This window comes from Branchiostoma floridae, chromosome 4, assembly GCF_000003815.2.
Source record: "Branchiostoma floridae strain S238N-H82 chromosome 4, Bfl_VNyyK, whole genome shotgun sequence".
Taxonomy (NCBI): Eukaryota; Metazoa; Chordata; class Leptocardii; order Amphioxiformes; family Branchiostomatidae; genus Branchiostoma; species Branchiostoma floridae.
The window spans coordinates 31,206,895-31,229,431 of NC_049982.1; the positions used below are offsets into that span (position 1 = coordinate 31,206,895).

General features: G+C 39.4%; 1 protein-coding gene across 1 annotated transcript in view; it reads right to left on the reverse strand.

Annotated features, from left to right (window-relative positions):
• Positions 1–18,623, reverse strand: part of LOC118413778 (uncharacterized GTP-binding protein C428.15-like) — a 24,450-nt gene extending 5,827 nt beyond the window's left edge. The window contains exons 1-8 of the mRNA XM_035817310.1: positions 18,457–18,623; positions 17,892–17,954; positions 15,455–15,585; positions 14,610–14,717; positions 6,546–6,662; positions 4,932–5,094; positions 4,219–4,321; positions 2,401–2,535 (exon numbers count right to left, since the gene is read on the reverse strand). Of these exons, the coding sequence (XP_035673203.1) occupies positions 2,401–2,535; positions 4,219–4,321; positions 4,932–5,094; positions 6,546–6,662; positions 14,610–14,717; positions 15,455–15,585; positions 17,892–17,954; positions 18,457–18,526 (890 nt within the window). The 5' untranslated portion in view covers positions 18,527–18,623. The remainder of the gene's footprint in view (positions 1–2,400; positions 2,536–4,218; positions 4,322–4,931; positions 5,095–6,545; positions 6,663–14,609; positions 14,718–15,454; positions 15,586–17,891; positions 17,955–18,456) is intronic.
• Between the last annotated feature and the right edge of the window lie 3,914 nt (positions 18,624–22,537).

A 22,537-nucleotide genomic window follows, 5' to 3' on the forward strand; every position in this document is an offset into this window, starting at 1 on the left:
GCCGGGGTGAATAAGTATCAGAAAGTCTATGCCGCCCCCCATCTCTGTTGAGTGTGGGCCGGTGGTCTCTAAATGATACTTATGACCCCCTCCTGCAAAAGTGGTGTGTTCCTGACGTCACTGCTGGAGATAGAGATTCTGTGAACAAGGCCGATGGAGTTCAGCCGAAAATTTAGAGGGTAAGTACCTATATTTTTTCCGTGTTGGAAGTAAAGTTTAGCAATTTCCTATATAAAAGTTAGTGTCAATGGTACAAGGAAAGTACCGTAGCAAAGTGCAGGGCTCGAAATACCACCTGCATAATATGCAGGCTAGTGCAGGTAAAATTGGAGCTGTGCAGGTATTTCTGGTGTCTACCTGCACCTAACCTGCACTGGTCCATGTACTGGGTTTTATACATTGATATCATATAATGTAGGTGTATGTGGATTGCACGCATGCTATTAGCTGCATTGAATGTTACCACCTGTAAAGTATATATTAAGAAAAAAAAAAGCAATGGTTCCTGAACAATTTTAGCATATTCCATACTTCCTACGTTCACAGTAGTGCAGGTAAAATTTGTCTGGTGCAGGTAATTTCCAATGTTACCTGCACCAGTGCATGGCAGAAAAGCATATTTCAAGCCCTGAAGTATAATAATTATTGTATGTCATCATCTTGAAATAGTAGTCCCTTCTATTCATGCACGAACTGCATTTATTGAAGAGAAAAGTTTCTAAACCCACATGCACTGCATTCCATGATAGGACTCTCAAACTTGTCACATTGTGTAACTGAGAAAGATCAAGTTCAGCACTGTTTTCATTTCAGCACTAAGGACAGGGAAAAGTGGTTGGCTGGCTAGGTTTGACTGTATAACCACATTAATAATCTATGGCTGGGTTTACACACAGGTTTTCCGAGTCAACCGAGGGTACACTCCACCAGAATCCGACTCAAGAATGCTCTGTACATGTATACACACAAGGAAGTGACTTGGAACTCCTAGCTGTGCCGGCAGTATAGTAAATTGTACACTTTGAATTAGGTATAAAAAAGTATGGCATAAAGAGTAAGAAACAAATTTTTTCACATTTGTGCTTAAAGTGCCTTTACTGATTTCATATACCTCTGGCCTGAGCATTCCATAACTCTCTCGGGAAATGCTGACTGACTTGAGCATGGTTTCAAAGCTACTCAAGTTGGTTCTGGATTGAAATCACCTGAGTAGCCTGAATTTCTGCACGTTAAAGAACCCGCTGCATGTGCGAACATGTAGCGGATCAGACCATTCCGGCCAAAATGGGGTAGGGAATTTCCCTAGCAGCCCTCGTAACCCCTGCTTTGCCTATTCGGGTCAGTTAGTCCTCACTCATAGTGAGCAATTGGGCTGGTCTCAATCATGATGTTTCTGACCTAGGGCGAAGAGATGCTGTTACAGTTCCAATCATGTAACCAGTAACCTTGGAGTGGCCTTCGGGCCTTGTTACGTGGTGTCCATTTATAAGTAAAAAAAAAAAATAAGAGTCCTGAGTTGACTACACTAAGACAGAATCGGTAGGGGTGTACTCCAAGTTGACTAAGAAAAAGTGTATTTAACATTCGCTTATTTCTACTTTTTGCGAAATGATTGACAGAAAAGCCTTTTCAAGATGCCAACCCAGAGAGCAGACTGTAAGGTTTGATTCATTCAAACTGGGAAGGACACATTGGCTCTGGAAGAAGGGTACTTGAGTAGCCTGAATTTCTGTTAATACAGTCTTGAGCTGAGTCAGAATCAGTAGGAATGTACTCCAAGTTGACTAGAAAAAGTGTGTAACATTATTCAGTTATTTAGTAGGTACTACTCTTTTCGATGTGTGACTTGTGTACCTCAAGCGTGTTTCTCCCAAACACTGCACCTAACTTTCTATCCGAGGAACAGCCCTAAGTGTGAATCTAGGTACTACGCATGAGTGAAGTGAGGAAAGTTGAATGTGTATTAAAAGTACCTTTCCCAAAGGGCACATCAGCAGTTTTGAACTCAGACCTCTGGGGTTTGGGCCAAACAACTTACCAATTCCCAAAAATAGTTTCATCAGGTTAGTAGAATATAGGACATAGGGGAATTCTTTTTAAGGAGGCTATCTGGATAAGAAAGTCAACCCCAGTGATGAACCAAGACGAGGCGGGATACAAGCTAAGCCATGTTGGGATTGTTTTCTCCCTGCAAAAGCGCCACCTACATCGGCTACATATAGCATGCAGTGAGAAGCAGAACTCCAGTTAGAAGCTCTGACGAAGGTGTCTGATAGACATCGAAACGTGAACAATGTAAGTACCTGCAGGTTGTGTAAAAGTAATTCTCCTATAACCTTACCAATTGACCCACACTATGCCACAATGAATCCCTGTATAAACCCTGGGCCCAGGACTTACTGTATTTCAATGTTGAGCCACCGGACATCCTTGGTTGGATCGTACCCTGTGGTCTCCTCCCCGTTCTCATCTGTCTGTCCTGATGCATCAATGATGTGGATCAGAACATCAGCATCTAACAGATCATTCAAGAACCTGGGAACAGACAGCAATGGGTCATCATCAATCTGAAAGTTACAACATTAACATGCTAATAGCTACAACAAACATGACTAGTTTCATCAGGTTGATAGTGGTCATTAGATAAAGAGAGTTGTTTAACACAACCACAAATTTATTTACACCGATGTTTTGATGAAGACATAAAAAATTTGGTGGTGTCTATGCCTTCCAAAGTATCCCTGATTGAAGAATTTTACATTCCCAGTTTTTGCTGCAGTTTTGAGTCTGCAACGATAGCACTATAGTCACATACTGCACATTACAACAGATAGACACAATTACTAGCAACTGGGCAAGGTTGCTACATTACCAAAAATGATTATTTTTGTGTATCTTGTTTTTCTTCCTCACAGAAAATTTATCTTCCAGGAAGAAAATTATTCTGTCCCCAAGAAATCTGAGAAAAACGTGCTTGTCCATGGGACAAGCAAATTTTTGCTTGAATTTTTTTACACATCTTTGAGATTAATATTCTTACACGAAGAATACTTTTCTTCCATCAAGAGCAAAAATTCTTGTTTTTCTTAAAAGTTATAAAAAAGCAAGCATTTCTAGATTTTGCTTAAAGTTCTAGAAAATTCTTAGGTGTGAGAAAAATTTTCTTCACCAAAGAAGAATAAGAAAATTGTTCTTTGTGTGAGAATTAAGATTTTTTGGTAGTTTCTTGTTTTGCTTAGAATTTTATTCTACATTGTCTTCTCAACAAGAATATTTTTCTTCATATAAGAATTGTCCATGGGGTAAGCAAAACGAGCAAAAATCATTTTTGGTAGTGTACAAACAGACACTGTTGGCAGTGCTGGCATGATCAACTGTCATTGATCAAACCATGTCAAGCCTTGGGACATGTAGCAATCTAAATGTATTCAATGTTCAGGGATTTACTTGTTTATTTTGCATCTTCACCATAACAGTTCTGAAGCTTCCAACACATCACAATATGGTACAATGTACATATACATGCAGTGTTTAGACACTAAAGAGGGTAGGCAAGGAGAAACAAGAACATTTCTGCCAAAAGGTATTTACTCAAGCAACTGGATATGGTTTTGAAACGGTCAGACGTTTCGGATAGAATCCACTATCCTTCGTCAGTGACACTGAAGTGATCTGGAAGAAACAGGTCTTTTATACTCTAACTATGAATGAAGACAATTTCAGATGTCCAATAGGAAACGTTGTAAGACAATTCAGACTGAAGACATTTGGATTCCAAAGAAAACAAACTTAAGGTAAGGCAAACTCAAGCTTAAGACAATTTGGATTTCAAAGGATAGCAAGGCTGAGACACAGTTATTGCAAAGTGCATTCAATTTGAATTATCTTACAACGTTTCCTATTGGACAGCTGAAATTGTCTTCATTCATAGTAGAGTATAAAAGACCTGTTTCTTCCAGATCACTTCAATGTCACTGACGAAGGATAGTGGATTCTATCCGAAATGACTGACCGTTTCCAAAACCATATTCAGTTGCTTGAGTAACTACTTTTTGGTGTCTTATTACCTGGATGTCTAACCTACATCGACGTAGTTGTGGTAACAAAAGCAAAATACTTGAAAAATCGTCATACTTTACCTAAATTAAGGATGACAAAGAAGAAGAAGGTTGAGACAAGGTGTTAAATCATAAACATATTTGAATATTAAGGTATTACCTGTTTCCTCTTCCCTTGCCATCGGCTGCCCCAGGAACTAACCCTGCAACATCCTTCAACAACACAGGTACCAGTCTCTCCCCTTTGTAGTTATGGCCATAGGCTGGAGAAATGTTTCCACAATTCATTTCATTTAAAGGCACATCGTGTAACATTTTGGGCCAAGAAAACAAAAATATTCTTGAGAAGAAAACCTTCAAGTGACAATATGTCATGTACAACAACTTTTTAGCATGTTTGCATCATTATATTATCATGGCAGGTGTTTATGAACTGTAGAAAGCAAGCTGCGCATTTTAGGCCTGCTAAGTTTCTGAAACAATCTTAAACTACACCCTCCTGTTCCAAACAACATACTGTAACAATGGCTTAAAACATCAAAGTCTGTATGGTGCAAAGGAATTATTGTAACCTCCCTTCATAAAAACTACGCAACTCTATAGCGTTGATTTCAAATACTAATTGTTAAGAAATGGTAGGAAAATGTACTTTCTATATTTGTCTTAGTGTTACGTACTGGAAATTTATGAACAATGAATACTTTTCTAAACAGATGGAAGAGTGGAAAACTTCAAAGGCTTCTCTGATATCATCCAAATAAAAATGATGGGGGGGGGGGGGGTCATAAGCCTGACAGTATGTTCCTAACATTTACTTTGAACATTTGACCACAATCACATTATTATAAACATTGCATGATAGAAAAAAATTACCTGCTTCACATCGATGGTCCATCTTGGCACAAGGACAGGGCACACTGAAGTAGGCAATGCCAAAGTTGGGCTCTATAGTAGTGAAGGGGTGGGCCGCAGTTCTGGCCTGGTTTTGGGCCATGGCTGCATTGAAAAAGGTGGACTTTCCAGCAGAGGGCTTACCCTGGAGAAGAAATTAGTAAAGGACAATTCAGTACAAATAAACAAAGTACCTGAATAAAAGCAAGTTATTCAAATTCCTACTAGTACTAGTACCACACAGATCAAAATTAGCACTGGAAAAAGATGAAAGCATTTGTATCAAAATGTTAGGCATTGAAATCCACTCTCTGTTTTGAGCTTAGAGCTTGTCTCATAAGTGCCCGGTTCACTAAACCTAGCAAATATCATTCAATTTACTGTTTATGAATAATGTCTCTGTCGTCAATGAAAACCACTGTTGTTCAGGTTTGTCAAGTAAAGTTTCGGCACTTTAGATCAGTATATAAACCTCTGTTACTGAACGGTGTTGTGTGGGACCGCGTGGCGCAGTGGCTGCATTTGCGGCTCGAGACCGAGAGGTTCCTGGTTCGAATCCAGCTGCTGTGTCACCGATCTTGTGCCCTTGAGAAAGGCATGCCTTTACACGACTTTCCTCACTTAACTCAGGTGTAAATGAGTTAATCTAGTGGCCTTGTGTGGCTTGGTGGGGCTATGTGGCCAAGACAGGCCTTAGGGGCATGTTCGGGCATGAGCGGCCGCGACCCGCCATGGCACACGTGTCGGGGGGTAAGAGGAACCCCTTACATCCTTGGTTAGAAGTCCTCCTAAGTGACGGATACTCCGAACAACAAAAGCTGCATCTGCTGGAGCCGCCTCACACGTTGCATACAGTTGCCCCTGTGAGACTTAGTGCTCAAGCAGACGAGAGGGTGGAGAAGTAATTGCACACGCCTCCTTCACCATAAAAAGTCATGTGCAGGTCAGGCAAACAGGCAAATAGCCTGTCTGCCTCCTCATCTGTCCAATCGACAGCAGAAAACAAAAAACAAAAAAACTGAACGGTGTTCAGTAGCTCAGATGTTTTCTTAGGTTAACACATCCCTACTTAGGCTTAAGTCACCTTTGCAAACTGGGGCCCGACTGGGATGTCTTAAGAAACAAAAAATCAAATTGTATACCTAGAAAAATACACAGATTATACCCTTAAATCTTATTTTGACATTTTGTGTATTTTGAATCTTTTATATCATTCTTTTCGCTCACAAAAGCTGCCTGGCCGGGCCCCTTTTTTAAAAATGTGACCTAAGCCTTTAAATGAACAGTTGAGTATATAAGAACAAGGCTTTTCTTAATGAGATATTTTGTTTGTCACATGAATATGGCGGTACATTGTGTGTGTGCGTGTGCATAAATGTGTATGTGTGTGAAAATAGCATGCATCCAGCCTGCCAGTATGTAAGGTGGAAATGGTGTATGAGGATACTTGGAGAATTGGAAAATGTGGTTTGGCCCTGCTCCAAAGTTGTAGACAATCATAACTACACCCACACATGTCTGGGCATTAAGGATATAATATATACCCATGTAGAGCTTGTTTCTATCAGTGTTAAGTAATGTTATGTATGAGCTTACCACCAGTCCTATGACAAAGTTCCATCTCCCTCCAGTGTTTCTGCTGTCTGTAACCTCAGGATCCACAGGTGAGGACAGCAGGTCTGAGAAGTCTGATGGTTCTTCTTCTGCCTGATCCTGACAGTAAAAACAAGAAATCAAGATGTCATATCTATGTGAAACATAATATAGACATTTTGTAACTTTTTTAACAAAACTGTGCATTTTAAACATTACATGTTTCATTCTGACTCACAAACCATCCTCAGTTTTCTGACTTCTTTACCATCAATACATGATGTACAACTGTACATTATTTACCAAAATATAATATGTATATGCCAATATACTATATTACATAGGCATAGCCACCTGAGTGACAGGAATTTGAAGTGAAGGGAAAAATATCAGATTTGTAGGAGTGACAGAAAGTAGGTTTGAAATTCAGAAATGGTAAAATGAGTCATTTATCAACCTTGGCTGACAGACATTCTATGTCATGGAAGACACCACTTATTCATGGGGAGGTATGTTTTGTTCTTTGAATTTTCAAATTAAGAGTCATTGCACGAGAAAACCAGGCAGAGGCCGGAAGATGGGGGTCGGCCAAATCGGCTCATACTTTGTATGTGACTGATTGTGTGATAGGTATGTGGAACTATGAACAGCCATATACTTAAAACCCTCCAGCTATTTTTCGTTATGGCGTTCTGGGACCCCCCTCAGGGACCCTCCAAAATCCAACAATTTATGCCTGAAAATTACTGAAATTTCGATGGCTATTCTGAAAAATCTAATTAAGGTACGAACAAAAGTTTTGCATTTCCATATAGCATGGGTTTTAAAGTGTTACAGACCAAAAGTTGAAGATGATGCATTAAAGATAAGAGGGTGTGCTAGGGGGTTACCTGAACCATTGAAAGCAGAATTTTTGTCACTGTAAATTTTAGTCATTTTTAAGAGTCATTGCAGGAGAAAACCAGGCAGAGGTCGGAAGATGGGGGTCGGCCAAATCAACTCAAACTTTTTATGTGGGATAGGTATGGGGAACTATGAACAGCCATATGATTAAAACCCTCCAGCTATTTCCCATTATGGCGTTGTGGGGTCCCCCTCTGAGACCCTCCAAAATCAAACTATTGATGACTGAAAATTACTGAAATTGCGATGGCTATTCTGATACATCTGATTACGATATGACAAAAAGTTTTATATTCCCATATTCCATGTGTTCTTAAGTTTTACTGATAAAAATTTGAAGATGAAGTATTGAAATTAAGAGGGTGTTACAGGGGGTTACCAGAACCAATGAAAACACGATTTTCAACTCTCTGAATTTCTGTGATCTTTAAGGGGCTTGTTCTCCGACAACCAGCAATTTAAATGAATGGTTTTACCTTTACTAGAGAGAGGAATATCTACTAATTGAAAATCAAGCGTCGTCTAATTGGGCCATGTATACCACGAGCCGTGAGCTCGTGTCTTTATGGGGATTTTCCAGGTTTTTGACTATGTTAAAACAGGTAATATCTGCTCACTAAGGGGTAATGGACGGCAACTTTTTGGTGTCCCTGTGTAGGATCACTGCTTAATTGTCAAAAATGCTTCAACCAATTGCAAGTAATTATTGGGGCTCTGTATTGGGGATATAAGGCTACTTGAAAATGAATTATGCTGGGTTTTACCCGTATTTGTTGCTCTGTAAGTGCTCAATATGGGGTAAGTTATGTCATTTATAGTATTCTTAACTGTCAAAAAAAGCAATACCTATTTACTGCTATTCATTTGGGCTCTGTATGGGGCATATAAGGATATGTGAAATGGAATTAAGCTGCTTTTACACATCTCAGTATCTCTAAGACGTCAATTAGTTTAAGTCCCTTACAAAGTGTGCTTTCCCTATGTGATACATAAGGAAAAAGGATCTACATGGGGGTTATCAGTATACTCCACTGCACTGCATTTACTGCACTGCAGGCCACATGAGTGACCGCATACAATGATAGGCAATCTACAACATAGAAACATGACCCTAACAAAGACTTTTAGCTATTAACAAAATACGATGTGTAAAAGAATACCAATGGTTTGTTAGTATGCCTGACTGTTCATTTATTCATCACCATAAGGACAGACTAGAAACATTAAGTTTATGAGAAACCTACATATAGAACCCTATTACAATGGAGCATTCTCTATGCACTGTTGAAATGCATATTTTCACAAATGCACACTTTCAGTTTTCTTGGACTGGTACGATAAGCTGGGTCTGATGTAATTTTTTACCTGCAAAGGGTAAGAGATTACGATTGTGGCTAGGCCTAAAAATTCACATGTTTGGTACAGAGTTTCTACACAGTTGTAAAAATCATGTTGCAAAACTTTGTCAAATTACAAAAAAAATCAACTTGCACATGTACATGTGGATAGGATGTTCTCTAATGCCTGTATGAAAGAGACTTTCCTTGTCGTAGAGCCTGTAGTGGGTAAATGGAAATGATCTGATATGCACTTCAGTTGCTTTAGCTTTATTGATTTGGGCCCTTTGGTTTTAGCCTGAGTTTGCACAAGTTTATGTCTTCAAACATGACAGGATGACTGTAGTCAATACTTAGAATTAAAGTATACACTGTCTTCCGCAGCGCCTGCATGCCACTTGCTTTCCTCATCTATCGCTTCCATGTCAGTGACCATAAATTCTGTGCTTTCTTGCTGTCTTTGTGCTGCTGAAAGTTTGTAATAGCTTGTAATCTGCTTGGCCGTGTGCCCCCAAATTGAAAATGTCAGTCAGATAGGCCTAAGTTTTCATCTTGTCTGACATCCGTTGGCCGCATTTCCTAGTCCGGATTGCCCAGCCGTCATTGACAACTTGGTAGGACGCCCAATCCGGATTCTTCTCCTTGTGACTGTGAGGCTAGGCCAGGGCAATGAGTAGGGCTAGGTACCGGTACAAAACCGGTTTTTCTCATCGGACCGGTCCAGAAAAACCGGACCTGAAAAAATTCGGTGGACCGGATGTTGGACCGATTGGAAAAGGAACTGATTATATGATCAGGCATTGACACGTTTTGGGGGTTATCGGTTAAGGCAAATAACAAGAGCGAAGCAGAGTACACTCTATAGTACTTTTACCAACTTTTACAGTCAATCGACCTACCCTTGTGGGATTTTTACAACACCAGTGGGAGTCGAATACTACACAATACAGATTTTTTTGCAGCAAAATGGACCATTGTTTTGCGAATCTTCCATTCACAAGTTTTCACATAATGAATCAGGATCAGGTCCAAACCTAGACCTGATCCTCTGGATCTAATCCGGACCTGGACCTGAATTTTCTGTACTGGTACCCACCCCTAGCCATGAGCTATATACCAGTCACAGCTTGAGCCCTTCTTGTGTATTCTGTTGTACAATGTATGTAACGTTGGACTCCTGCTCCAGTTCTTTAAAGTGTTCTCCAACGTCTTCTAGCTTGTTGGCTGAGCTGAAGGCTGTCACACATCCTGGCTCAGGGCAGCAGAACAACGCTGACTTTGACCAACTGCCGATGTTGTGATGTGACTCGTTTGTGACTGTGGGGTACCAAACGGTGCTGTGTCAGGGTTGGAAGGTCATGTATCTGTGGCACTGTGGCAAAGTTCACTACTTCTCCAACCCCAACACCAAAGGCTCTCTAGACTCGTACTAGCATGTCTCAATCAGTTGCAAACAAGAAATTGTTCTATGACTTGAAATCTTCCCATTTTTGCCTTGCACTGCTCTTAACTTGCTTCACCTGTTTGTGCCACCGCAATTCTACAGTCCTCTATGCCTTCATGGGACCCCCCACGTTTCTTTCATGTATTCAGCGGTCAAGACAACGGTGTATTTCATTGACGTACCGCCTTATGTGAGTCTTCATTGATGCTATCTTGCGGTCACAAATGTCCTTGCCTCCTGAGGGTCTGAGAAGTCGAAGCACAGAACTTATATGCTAGTTTTCTGACCGATCGCTGGCAGAGACAAAATCAGCGGAGCACTGAGGTAACACCTTGCAATTTCTCAAAAACACTTTTATTAGTAAAAGATTCTCGGACTTGACGGTCTGAAATACACTTTGTAGAATAGCACAGACACTGCTGACCAGTCCTATCGGCAGTTGTTGAAAATGTGGACAAAACACTCCACATACTTGCCTTCATCGTCCTTCGTAATTACTACAGCCATTGGGATCCATAACTCCATACTAAAAAAAATTGGGACTTTTAATTCGATGGCTCTTTATTCATAATTCACCAACCCACCTATCTCACATGCAAAGTATGCGCAGAAGATTGCTGACCCAGTTCTTCTCGCTTCTGCCAAAGATTTCTGATGCAATGACGGTTAGAGTATATCATGTACGTGGAGACCTGATAACCCCCATGCAGAGCCTCTTTCATTAAGCACCACATGGTAAATACATAATCATTATGATTCTGTAAGGAATGTACTATTTGAGGACTTACAGAGCAACAAATGCGGGTAAAAACCTGCATAATTCATTTTCAAGTAGCTTTATATCCCCCATACAGAGCCCCAATAACTACTTGCAATTAGTTGAAGCATTCTTGACAATTAAGCAGTGATCCTACACAGGGACACCAAAAAGTTGCCGTCCATTACCCCTTAGTGAGCAGATATTACCTGTTTTAACATAGTCAAAAACCTGGGAAATCCCCATAAAGACCCCCCGCTCACGGCTCGTGGTATACTTGGCCCAATTAGACGACGCTTGATTTTCAATTAGTAGATATTCCTCTCTCCAGTAAAGGTAAAACCATTCATTTAAATTGCTGGTTGTCGGAGAACAAGCCCCTTAGAGATCACAGAAATTCAGAGAGTTAAAAATCGTGTTTTCATTGGTTCTGGTAGCCCCCTGTAACACCCTCTTAATTTCAATACTTCATCTTCAAATTTTTATCAGTAACACTTAAGAGCACATGGAATATGTGAATATAAATTTTTTTGTCATATCCTAATCAGAAGTATCAGAATAGCGATCGCAATTTCAGTAATTTTCAGTCATCAATAGTTTGATTTTGGAGGGTCTCAGAGGGGGGCCCCACAACGCCATAACGGGAAATAGCTGGAGGGTTTTAATCATATGGCTGTTCATAGTTCCCCATACCTATCACACATAAAAAGTTTGAGTTGATTTGGCCGACCCCCATCTTCCGACCTCTGCCTGGTTTTGCCTGGTTTTCTCCTGCAATGACTCTTAAGGCGCAATAAAATCTATGCGCAGCGGGTCTGGTGAATGGTTGTAATGTTGATAGAGAGAGGAACATCTACTTATTCAAAAACAATCGTCGTCTAATTGGGCCATACATAACGCGAGCCGTGAGAGGGGGGTCTTTATGGGGATTTTTCGGGTTTTGGTCTTTAGTAAATCGGGTGATTATATTACTCTATGGGGGGTAAGTCATGGCGAATGTTTGCGAAGTTGTTTGTGAACTATGCATAATTGTCAAAATATCATGATTGATAGGCAATATTAATTTGGGCTCCATATGGGGGATTTGGGGATACTATAAAAGGCATTATGCTTATTATATACATGTTTAATGTTACTTTTTAATGTTATTAAACTGGTATCTGTTCCTAAATTTATTGTTCATACCAGCTATGTTATGCATAATGAGGAGGCTCTACATGGGGGTTACCAGGACTCCACAAATGTGATACCATTTAATAGAAAGGGCACATGGATGCGGATATACTTCATGCATATTGAAAAATAACATAGAACAAGACCACAACAAAGGTCAAGATTAATGCTTTTGGGATGGATACGTGTACATTATACTTTTTTCATCAATGCGGGTGCACTATAAGTACTGCTATAGACAAACAGCATTACATCAATGGTTTGTTAACATGCCTGACTATTCATTCACAACCATAAGGTCATGCTGATTAGGGAACTGATGCAAGTAGGCTAATAAAAAAATGGCCGAAAAAATTTGCACCCATTATGGTGAGGTGGTGTGGTCAGGAAAGCTGAACAAATGACAAACAGGGTAAGATATACCAAACAACAGATTCTTCATTTTCGTTCTATCACATCTTCTCGTTGGACCTTGGAATTGACGTTGGCATTTTTAGTAATTAGTACACATTAACGTTTGCCGATGTGTTTGCAATCTACTGCATATATTTGCTCATTATATGCAGAAAGACTGAATGCAGCTATAGGACTTCCCAGACTATATGCAGAACACAGTGACTGATGATGATTTGCTCATTTTGTAGCTGCTTTGTATGAATTATAGTATGGTTTAAATCTAAATGTTTTTTTTTTCTGACAATGAAAAAAGCTTATAATTGATGTGCACACCACAAGCCAAAAAACAAAGTCTTTGACGAATCCTTTACAAAGAACTACATTAGATTTTAAAAATCTGATTAAACATTTAGCTGTAATTGCTAACAGACCCTGGTAGGACCTAATACTAGACATATTGCAATTGGGTACAAAATCTCTTGAAAGCACTCCATCTAAATTTAGTTAATTGACTCCATGTTAGTGGCCTCAAATTCTGTGCTTTCATGCTGTCTCTGTGCTACTGAAAGGCTCAATATTGTAACCTGCTTAGCTGTAATTTTTGTAATTTGTTACTTTAATTTATTCTTTCGTAGCGTCAAAAAAGTGCTTAAAATTGTTCTATATGTAAAGGGTTTGTCATATATTTCGTTTTTGGTTTGTCCTTACGGTAATGAATGAATAGCAATTGATGTACAGCACTTTGTAACCTAAACTGTGCGCTATGGTATACCGTAGTTGACATGTGGTCATCATTTAAATAGCCTTATTGAATATTGACATGAGAAAGGCAACTTTTTCCGGGCATTTCTGTATTCGTATACTCATTCAGTTCCACAAATCAGCATGACCTTATAGTGGTGAATGAATAGTCAGGCATATTAACAAACCATTGATGTAATGCTGTTTGTCTATAGCAGTACCTATAATGCACTCATATTGATGAAAAAAAGTATAATGTACACGTATCCACCCACAAAAGCGTTAATCTTGACCTTTGTTGTGGTCTTGTTCTATGATTCTCAATATGTATGAAGTATATCCGCCTGCATGTGCCCTTTCTATTAAATGGTATCACATTTGTGGAGTCCTGGTAACCCCCATGTAGAGCCTTCTCATTATGTACGACATAGCTGGTAGGTACAAAGTAATTTAGGAACAGATACCAGTTTAATAACATTAAAAAGTAACAGTAAACATGTATAAAATCAGCAAAATTAATTTTATAGTATCCCCAAATCCCCCATATGGAGCCCAAATTATTAGCGCCAATTAATCATGATATTTCTACAATTATGCATGGTTCACAAACAACTTTGCAAACATTCGCCATGACTTACCCCCCATAGAGTAATATAATCACCCGATTTACTAAAGACCAAAACCCGAAAAATCCCCATAAAGACCCCCCTCTCACGGCTCGCGTTATGTATGGCCCAATTAGACGACGATTGTTTTTGAATAAGTAGATGTTCCTCTCTCTATCAACATTAAAACCATTCACCAGACCCGCTGCGCATAGATTTTATTGCGCCTTAAAAATGACTAAAATTTACAGTGACAAAAATTCTGCTTTCAATGGTTCAGGTAACTCCCTTGCACACCCTCTTATCTTTAATGCATCATCTTCAACTTTTGGTCTGTAACACTTTAAAACCCATGCTATATGGAAATGCAAAACTTTTGTTCGTACCTTAATTAGATTTTTCAGAATAGCCATCGAAATTTCAGTAATTTTCAGGCATAAATTGTTGGATTTTGGAGGGTCCCTGAGGGGGGTCCCAGAACGCCATAACGAAAAATAGCTGGAGGGTTTTAAGTATATGGCTGTTCATAGTTCCACATACCTATCACACATAAAAAGTTTCAGTCGATTTGGCCGACCCCCATCTTCCGGCCTCTGCCTGGTATTGCCTGGTTTTCTCGTGCAATGACTCTTAAAAATTATACATATTTTCTATAGGCTAGACTGGCTGAGGTGTTAGTGGTCTTTTAACTGTTCCTGAAATGTGTGTTACCTGTGGCTTTTCCTCGTCGGGTGTGTCTGGAGTCACGTTATGGTTGATCCAGTCCCTGGCTGCCTCCACTATGGTAAACACCATGGCCATGCCGACACTCTCTTCTGCCTTAGAATAAGGTAAGATAGAAACACTGTGTCACAATGAATCTATCTTCTACATTTCACATACTGTAAATACATTTAAGTTTGCAGGGATTTAACTTCGGGGTAGCAGGAAAAAGGATTTTTTGCGGTGGTTTTAAGTTCGCGGTAGTACTTATGCAATGTAGTGTCTTACTGCCATGGAAAATGTTTGCGGTGGTTTTAAGTTCCCGGTGAAGCGGCCAAGGCAAAAACCGCGAACATCAAACCACCACGAAAGTTTCTGCATTTACAGTAGTAGCAGTCAATTAAAAATTATGGTCATAAAGACTCTACATTTATGTGCACGCATGTCTAACACTCACCTGAAAGGGATTACAGAACATAACAGACAGTGCATATTAAGTAAGTGTGAGTCATCTATATTCAGAAAACTATATAGTCTGTATGCCAGCATTTTTTAGCTTAGGTTCAGTATGGTCTGAAGTTGCTCCCTGGGGCAAAAAGACTGGTCCCGCACATTATTCTTTTAACCTGTGGTTTGACAGAATGTGCAGAGATTTATTTACCCTTCCTGGCCACATAGATTTTAGCTAATCTACAAGAAGGTCTATCATTGGTTGAGGCAGGTATACTACTATATTGTTCACACATTTACATTCAGTTTCCTGAAGCTTAGAAGATGCCATCCATATAATCAAATCACTATTGCCTACACTTCTGTGAAAAAAAAACAACTGTTGATGTGTGCTTTATACCTACTATTGTTTTCAGATGGCCTAGCAAGTCTGCATGTTGCTGGGGGGTGAGAACGTGAGAGCGGAGAGGTATCTCTATAGCCGGGGCCTCGTCTGGGTATCTCTCCCTGTATGTTATCTTTACGTACACCGGACCTACAGAAGATGGTAGAGGAAAGTGGGCTTGGTCAGTGTAAAATCGAAGGTTTAAGCCCGCACGGCTCATAGAAAGATCAAGGAGGCCATCCACATCCAGCTAGAGGGTGCAGAGCTGAAACAAAATGAGGGTTGGGAGCTGCCCAAGTCCTAAAAACAAACAAACAAACCCTGACCCCTACTCCGCCAGGAGGTGGGGGAGAGGGCAGATGATCTACGCAAGCCTGTCCTAGTCTCGTGTTCTCTCACGAGATCGACACTACGTCGTAGGTCATTCTCTGTGATCAAGATGTGCTGTTAGACATTGAAAATTTGGAGGTTACGTGTACTCAACGTTTAAAAACAGTCATTGCTTGAAGAAAATTTGGAGTAGCCGAAGGTCTAAGAAGCTAAAAATTTTCTCAAATTCACTTGTTCTATTGGGCAAGCGCATGAAAAATTTACTCTCACCTCTCAAATAAACGTACCGGTACGTTTATTTTTTTCCGCCTCAGATTCCACCCGGTACGTCCTTATTTTAGACGGTACGTTTATTTTTTTTTCAAATTTGGGCTTTTTTGACTAACCAGGGAACTCACAAATATTGAAAGTTGGAATTTTCTGCCCATATTTCCGCAGTATTTTTGCTCAAAATTCACTAAATCTATCTAAAAAGTATCATTTTCCCCACGTAAATCTGTTGTTTACATTGTTGAAAGTTGCCGACAGTCAGCAGTGGCGCGTGCAGGGGCCTGCCCAGAGACCAACGCCCCCTGAAGGGCGGAGTTTTCTTGAGAGAAGCAGCTTGAGAGCTTTTCCGGCAAAAGTCTCAAATTACCCACTAGCTTGATTTCACACTAACCGGCAAGTAAATTTAGGAGTGTGCAACTAATCTTGGACAAGTAAAAAAAATCCAATAAAGATATGGAAAGGTTTCAAGTGTGTTCTCTTCGAATTTCCGATGTATTTTATCTCCGTTTACATTGTTTGAGGCCGGCAGTGATGCCAGCCCATGTAGGCCTCCCCTAATGGAACACGCCTCCAAGGGGGCGGAGTTAAATAACTCAAGCTTTGTGAGCCGGTGCTGCCTGTGATCATGGAGCCGGGAAGTCTACTAGGGGTGTGCCGTTGGCATGGGAACCATCACAACATTTCTGTTAGATGTCGCATTCTCAGCTATATGTCGATCTTTCCCTGGTAACTTCTACACTAAAATGTATTTCTTTTTACCAACTTGCAGGTTAAGTTGTGGATAGAGAAAAAATTCTAGTTCATGCTGCTTGTAAAGTTGTTTGAAAACTAAAAGATTATCCTTGCTCCAACAGAGTTCTCAGGTCTCTCATGCATGTAACACTTTTGGGGGAGTGGCTACAGTGCTGAGTCTATGATCGAAACATTTGGGGAAGTTGTGTTTATTTTGGTTACTACTCCGTAACCTTTTCTAAAGATAAACATGGCCAAATAACAATTTACTATTGTCTCTAAGTTTCCACTCAGTATTTTGAAATACAATATTACAAAATACCCTTTTGTTTTTCTATAAACATGGAATCTTTTTCTAACTTGAAATGTGTTCTTTCCCTGCATTCAAGTGAACTGTTCCCCTAGATAATAGATGAAGTACAATGAATGGCATGAATGAAAGAGCTCTAACTTGTAGGAATTACACTGGGGATTGCTCTGGAAGGCTGTGAAACTGTCAGTGCTGTCCAGCTTTCTTTCTGAACTGGGGGTTATTTATTTTATAAACATGTACATGTAGTCATGCATAGTCATGTTTGCCAAAAATAATTTTTGCCATAAGTGTTTTTACAATGTCCAATTAGTTTATTATTTATTTACTTACTACAAATTCTTAAGATGTAAAGGTAAATCTTAAAGATATGAGCTGACAAGTTGCCCAAAATACACCAAAAACCACTGGTACTCAGGCATAAATAAGTAAAAAGAACCTACCTGATCATCTTCTCTTGGACAGAAGTAGTATGGACACAATTTACATGTCAATTTGGTATTTTTCCGGGGGGTACTTTTATTCCAGGGGGTACTTTTATTAGATTTTGAAGATTTGTCCGGGGGGTACTTTTATTCCAGGGGGTACTTCTATTTGAGAGGTGAGAGTACTTGCCCGAAACAACTTTTCACTTGAAGGAATTTAGATGACATATTTCTAATTCTATTTATTTTCACTTCTTTTATTTTGTTCCGAACATTTTGTTCATTTTTAACATTACAGGCTTGAAAAGTATATACTTTAGAGTTTGAGTCTTTTTAAAGACTAATCTTTTTAAAAAAACAAGGAAAGATTAATAAATGATGATTCTCACCTGAAAGTTGAACTTCCAAGTCCTTCACTTTTATCATGAAACTGCATGGTGTTGTAGCAAGATCTGGCAGTGGAAAGTCAAAGTATCATATGACATTAAAGTAATTTAGATATAACGTGAAACATTATCATATTTATTAACGTTAACTTAGATTTATTACGTTACCAGTAATAAGTTAGCCTCCATAGCAGGCTCTCTATGGCCTTTTTTGGCACTTTTGCTGGTCATTTCTTTTTGTACTGGGTCGCTGATTGCTGGCCTTTTCTGACAGCCGGCTGTCAGAATAGGCCAGCATTCAGCAAAAGTGCCAAAAAGGCCATAGAGAGCCTGCTATGGAGGCTATAATAAGTAAAATTTGAACGCTAATATTTAAGTAAAAAGCTATTGTCATTTTTCTCTTGAAAGAGTGGTCGCTACATTTAAGTCAAAGTACTATATATAATTGATTTTTCAACTATGACTTGCGTAGGCGTGTCATTTACATTGTAGTAAAGGGGGAGGGGGGCTGTTGCTATAATTTGTTGTCCACATCATCTGGTGCTTTTAACTATTTTGCTGCACTCACCTGTGAAATCTTCTTCAAATATAGCCTGCAAAGCCTCTTTTTCATCATTTTGCTCACTTTTGTAGTCCATACCGATGTAGGAAGTGTCATAAAACCAGTCTTTTTAACCAGTAAAGTTGAAACGTTGCAAAAACTTTCATTTTGGGTTAAAGGTCAGAATTGGACTGTTCTATTCTTTATGTGGGGAGTTAAATTGGAATATCAGATAGCCAACGTTGTTGCTTTTTAATACTCAGTGTCCTATAATGACCTTTATAGATTCTGTACAATATGCGACAAAATACAATGAAAATAGTGTTCCACAACATATCTTAAATGGAGCTTCATAAACATACAACCATATGTCTCCTGTCCTAATCGTAGGACAGAAACGCCTCCTTGCAATCTGAAGGTAAACTGCAGGTCCGAACTTTGAAGTATAGATTTGGAATGACCAGTATAAATGTCAGTGGCACGGAGAAAAGATAACTTAGTGACATAATTTAGAGACTCTTCGTAATGAAATATGCCTACGCCGACGACAACTTATGCTTCATGTTCTTTGCAATTGGTATAGTCTACAACTTACAATTTATGGTAACGTTAACCAATAGAGAACGACTACATAAACTTTCTAAAACCGATTTCCAGCTACCTAGTGGTATGAGAGCCCCCTAGCTCCCATTACTGGTACGGCAACAATGATCAACAATAGATAAGTTTCTTTTTCTTAGTTTTTATTTTGTAATGTTTACTTATTACTACATTGTACATTGTGTTATTTTATAATTTTCATTGTGTTATTTGGAACTCTAGTTGTCAATATATAACGTTATACTTGTTACAACTTGCAAGGCAGTTCCTCAGTCATGATTAAAACAAATCCAACTTGTTGCAGATTCTTCAAAATATTAACTAAACAACTTCCACACTTAACAGAGTATCTAAACCTTAAACAAAACGATTGCGATGCTTAAGAGGTGCGTATTGTGTAGATGCTTGCGACTGCGTATAGAAAGCTTACAGACATCATACGGACTTCGTCAGACTCGAATGAATGTACCAGCTGGTCCGCATAACCATCACAAAAATCTAGACTCAAATCCGTAAAACGAATATAGTAATACTTATCTGATTAGACGGATGAAATTGTCCCAATTATGTTTATTTTTTTTAATGTTTTCCCCATCCGTTCCCTTACCACATCTATTTAACAGCATTCCAATAAGAAAAATACTTATTTTTTTTAAATGTAGAACTCAGATACTGACTACAATTCATAACACTCATTGAAGAATACGTTCACGGCTGTTCTTTGCATAGTTTCACGTGCTGCATAGCAACTGTTCCATGCAATGTCACCCTTTTGGATACGTGCAAAACACAGGAGGGGGTTCTACTAGTATATATTTTGTATCTTATGTCGATTTTTTGTCAACAAACAACGTACAAAAATTGAAAAACAGATTATTTGATCATTAATTTGAGAAAATCCTAACGCTTGTACTAATGTACCACTGAAGGTATTTTCTCAAATGACTACAAGTACTAGTGACTGACAGTAGTAGTAGAAGTAGTAGTAATTTGAGAAAAATACCAACGATTGTACTTGTATCACTGAAGGTGACATTGGTGTAATCCTAAACTACGCAGGTGCAGTGAGATGTACTGTGGGTAATATGTCAAAGGTGAAGACCCCGGAGACAAAATGCTAAGCAAAACAAGTTTGGGCATTGTTATGCAAATCGAGATGATGGCTGGGAAAAGAACCCATCGCCTTGAACATGGCACCCACAATGCATTTCAATGCGCATGCGTACTTAGAATAGTAAAATCCTCTCAGCTTTCGCTACATGCAGCCACCTCTGATTCGAGCTGCGTGTTCAGCCGCTCCAGGGTATCGTACAGGCGTTCGAAGAAGACGAGGTCTCGCAAAGCATGATAGAACTGATTGTTCCCCGCGTCCTCAAGGGGAATTGACTCTACCGTCCACCCCTGTGGCATAGTGGAGCCGCCCAATTCCCCTGCTGCCCTCATCTGCACAATTGGAAAATAAAGACACAAATATGACGTAGAATCCAATAAAATCTTGTGATTTCGTTATTGTTATTTTGTTATTGTTATTTTCGTTATTGTAATTGGGCTACTCTCTCTTGGCAGCCAGGGGCTGAAGTGCCAGGAGCTTACAATCGCACTATAAGACCGCACTTACTAACAGTAAGATTATTAAGCTATAAAGTAGACCTACCTTACAAGTCATATTTATCGTATTAAATATACGTTTATTTGCCAAAATGAAGTTATAAGTGAGATTTTGCTGTACGAAATTGTTGTATTCACTGAGAAGTTTCTTACCGTTAATCTTAGTTTGAACAGCAAGTTGCTCAGGGTGACACCAGTGCGATCTAGCAAATTCCGCAAGGTGGCGTCGTAGTCGTCGACATCCGGTGCTTCAAGGATGACTTGTGGGATGGTCAGATCGTATCCGCTAAGAAGACGATACAGGGGAATCAGGCCCCTGTCGTTCTGGATAATGCAGAACATTTCATTATGAACAGTTCATCTTGAAAACGAATGTGAAGAAAGTGTTTGTTTGTTTGTTTGAGTTGTGTGTGTGTATGTGTGTGGGGGGCTGTGTGTGTGAGTGTGAGTGTGTTTGACAGAGAGTACGTGAGTAAGAGAAAGAAAAGGGAAAGATATAAAGAGAGATTGAAAGAAAGAGAGAGAGAGAAAGAAAGAGAAAGAAAAAACATCAAACCTCAATGAAATATGAAATTCTCAACTTAATAATTTAGCCATCGCTAATGTTAGTAATCGTCCCCTTCCCTTCTTCACTTAATCAACCCCAGGTATCCTCATTCGTCGGGGACAGTTACCCATGGCCTATAGCACATTACTATCAACTAGGGGTGTCTTCCAGTAACGCTGCGATACCTGAAAATATATCGATAGCCGGGACCTCAATAATTATCAATATATCAAAATCTATACAAATTCACCAAGAACAAAATAAAGGCCCTTGAGTAATATAGGTGTGAACGCACAAACGCTGCCAAAAACAATACCCCAGTCGGAGTAAACTCTTCTTCACGGAGTTAATAAATACTAACCTGAGAAGATGTTGCGGTGTCGATGACACCAGTCTGGTAAGATTCATCCCTGAAGGCCTTTAACCTCTGTAAAACAAGCGCAACGAATATTCTCATTAAAAACAGGTAGCTAATAAGCAACGTAGAGATAGGATAGCAATTTACAGAACCACTAGTAGTAAGGCCACGTTGATTTGATTATATGGATGACATCCGCGCTCGCACCAATTTTCGGCCATTTCCAAAAAAAAAAAAATTCGACCACACAATAAATTGTGCAAAGCAGCTGTAAAATGAGCACAAATATTCCATAGATTGAAAAAAAAGTATCAGAAAACAGATAACTAATGCCATAGAATGCCAAAATGAATCTAAAGTCAAAGAATAAGATGTGAAAGGACAGAAAGAAAAAAAAAAATCTATTGTTGGTTGGGGGAGGTACCCAGTACAGAAAATTCAGGTCCAGAGGATCATTTCCAGGTCCGGACATGAACCTGGACCTGATTGTCTGTGGAAACTTGAGAACTGGCAATACTCAAAACAATGGTAATTGGTCAATTTTGCTACAAAGGAATCTGTTTGGTGGATTATTGGACTCCCACTGCATTTTAAAATCCCATCTCCATGTAATAAAGGCTAACTGTCTCTGTACCTTTGACTGTAGAAACTTGGTGCAATTGACTATAAACTCTACTTGACTTCGCTCTTGTTGTCTTCTTGGCCCCCCGGTTAGACCCCAAATGGCTGCCGACATAGTGTGTCCATTTTGTAATTGGCGAAACCTGTTCCTCTGTTGTTTTTTCAGGTCTGTTTTTTTTTTCAGATTGGTCAAGAAGAAAAAATGTTTTGCACCCGTATAATGTACTGGTCCCTACACCTAACTGTTGGTATACCGTACTATGTGTGTTTAGTCCTATGTTCAACCTTCCTGGCCACTTTGATTTCATACTGAAGGAAACTTTTTTTTTGGCCAAATTTTTTTTTTTATTCGCTCGCTCGCATCAGTTTTGGAG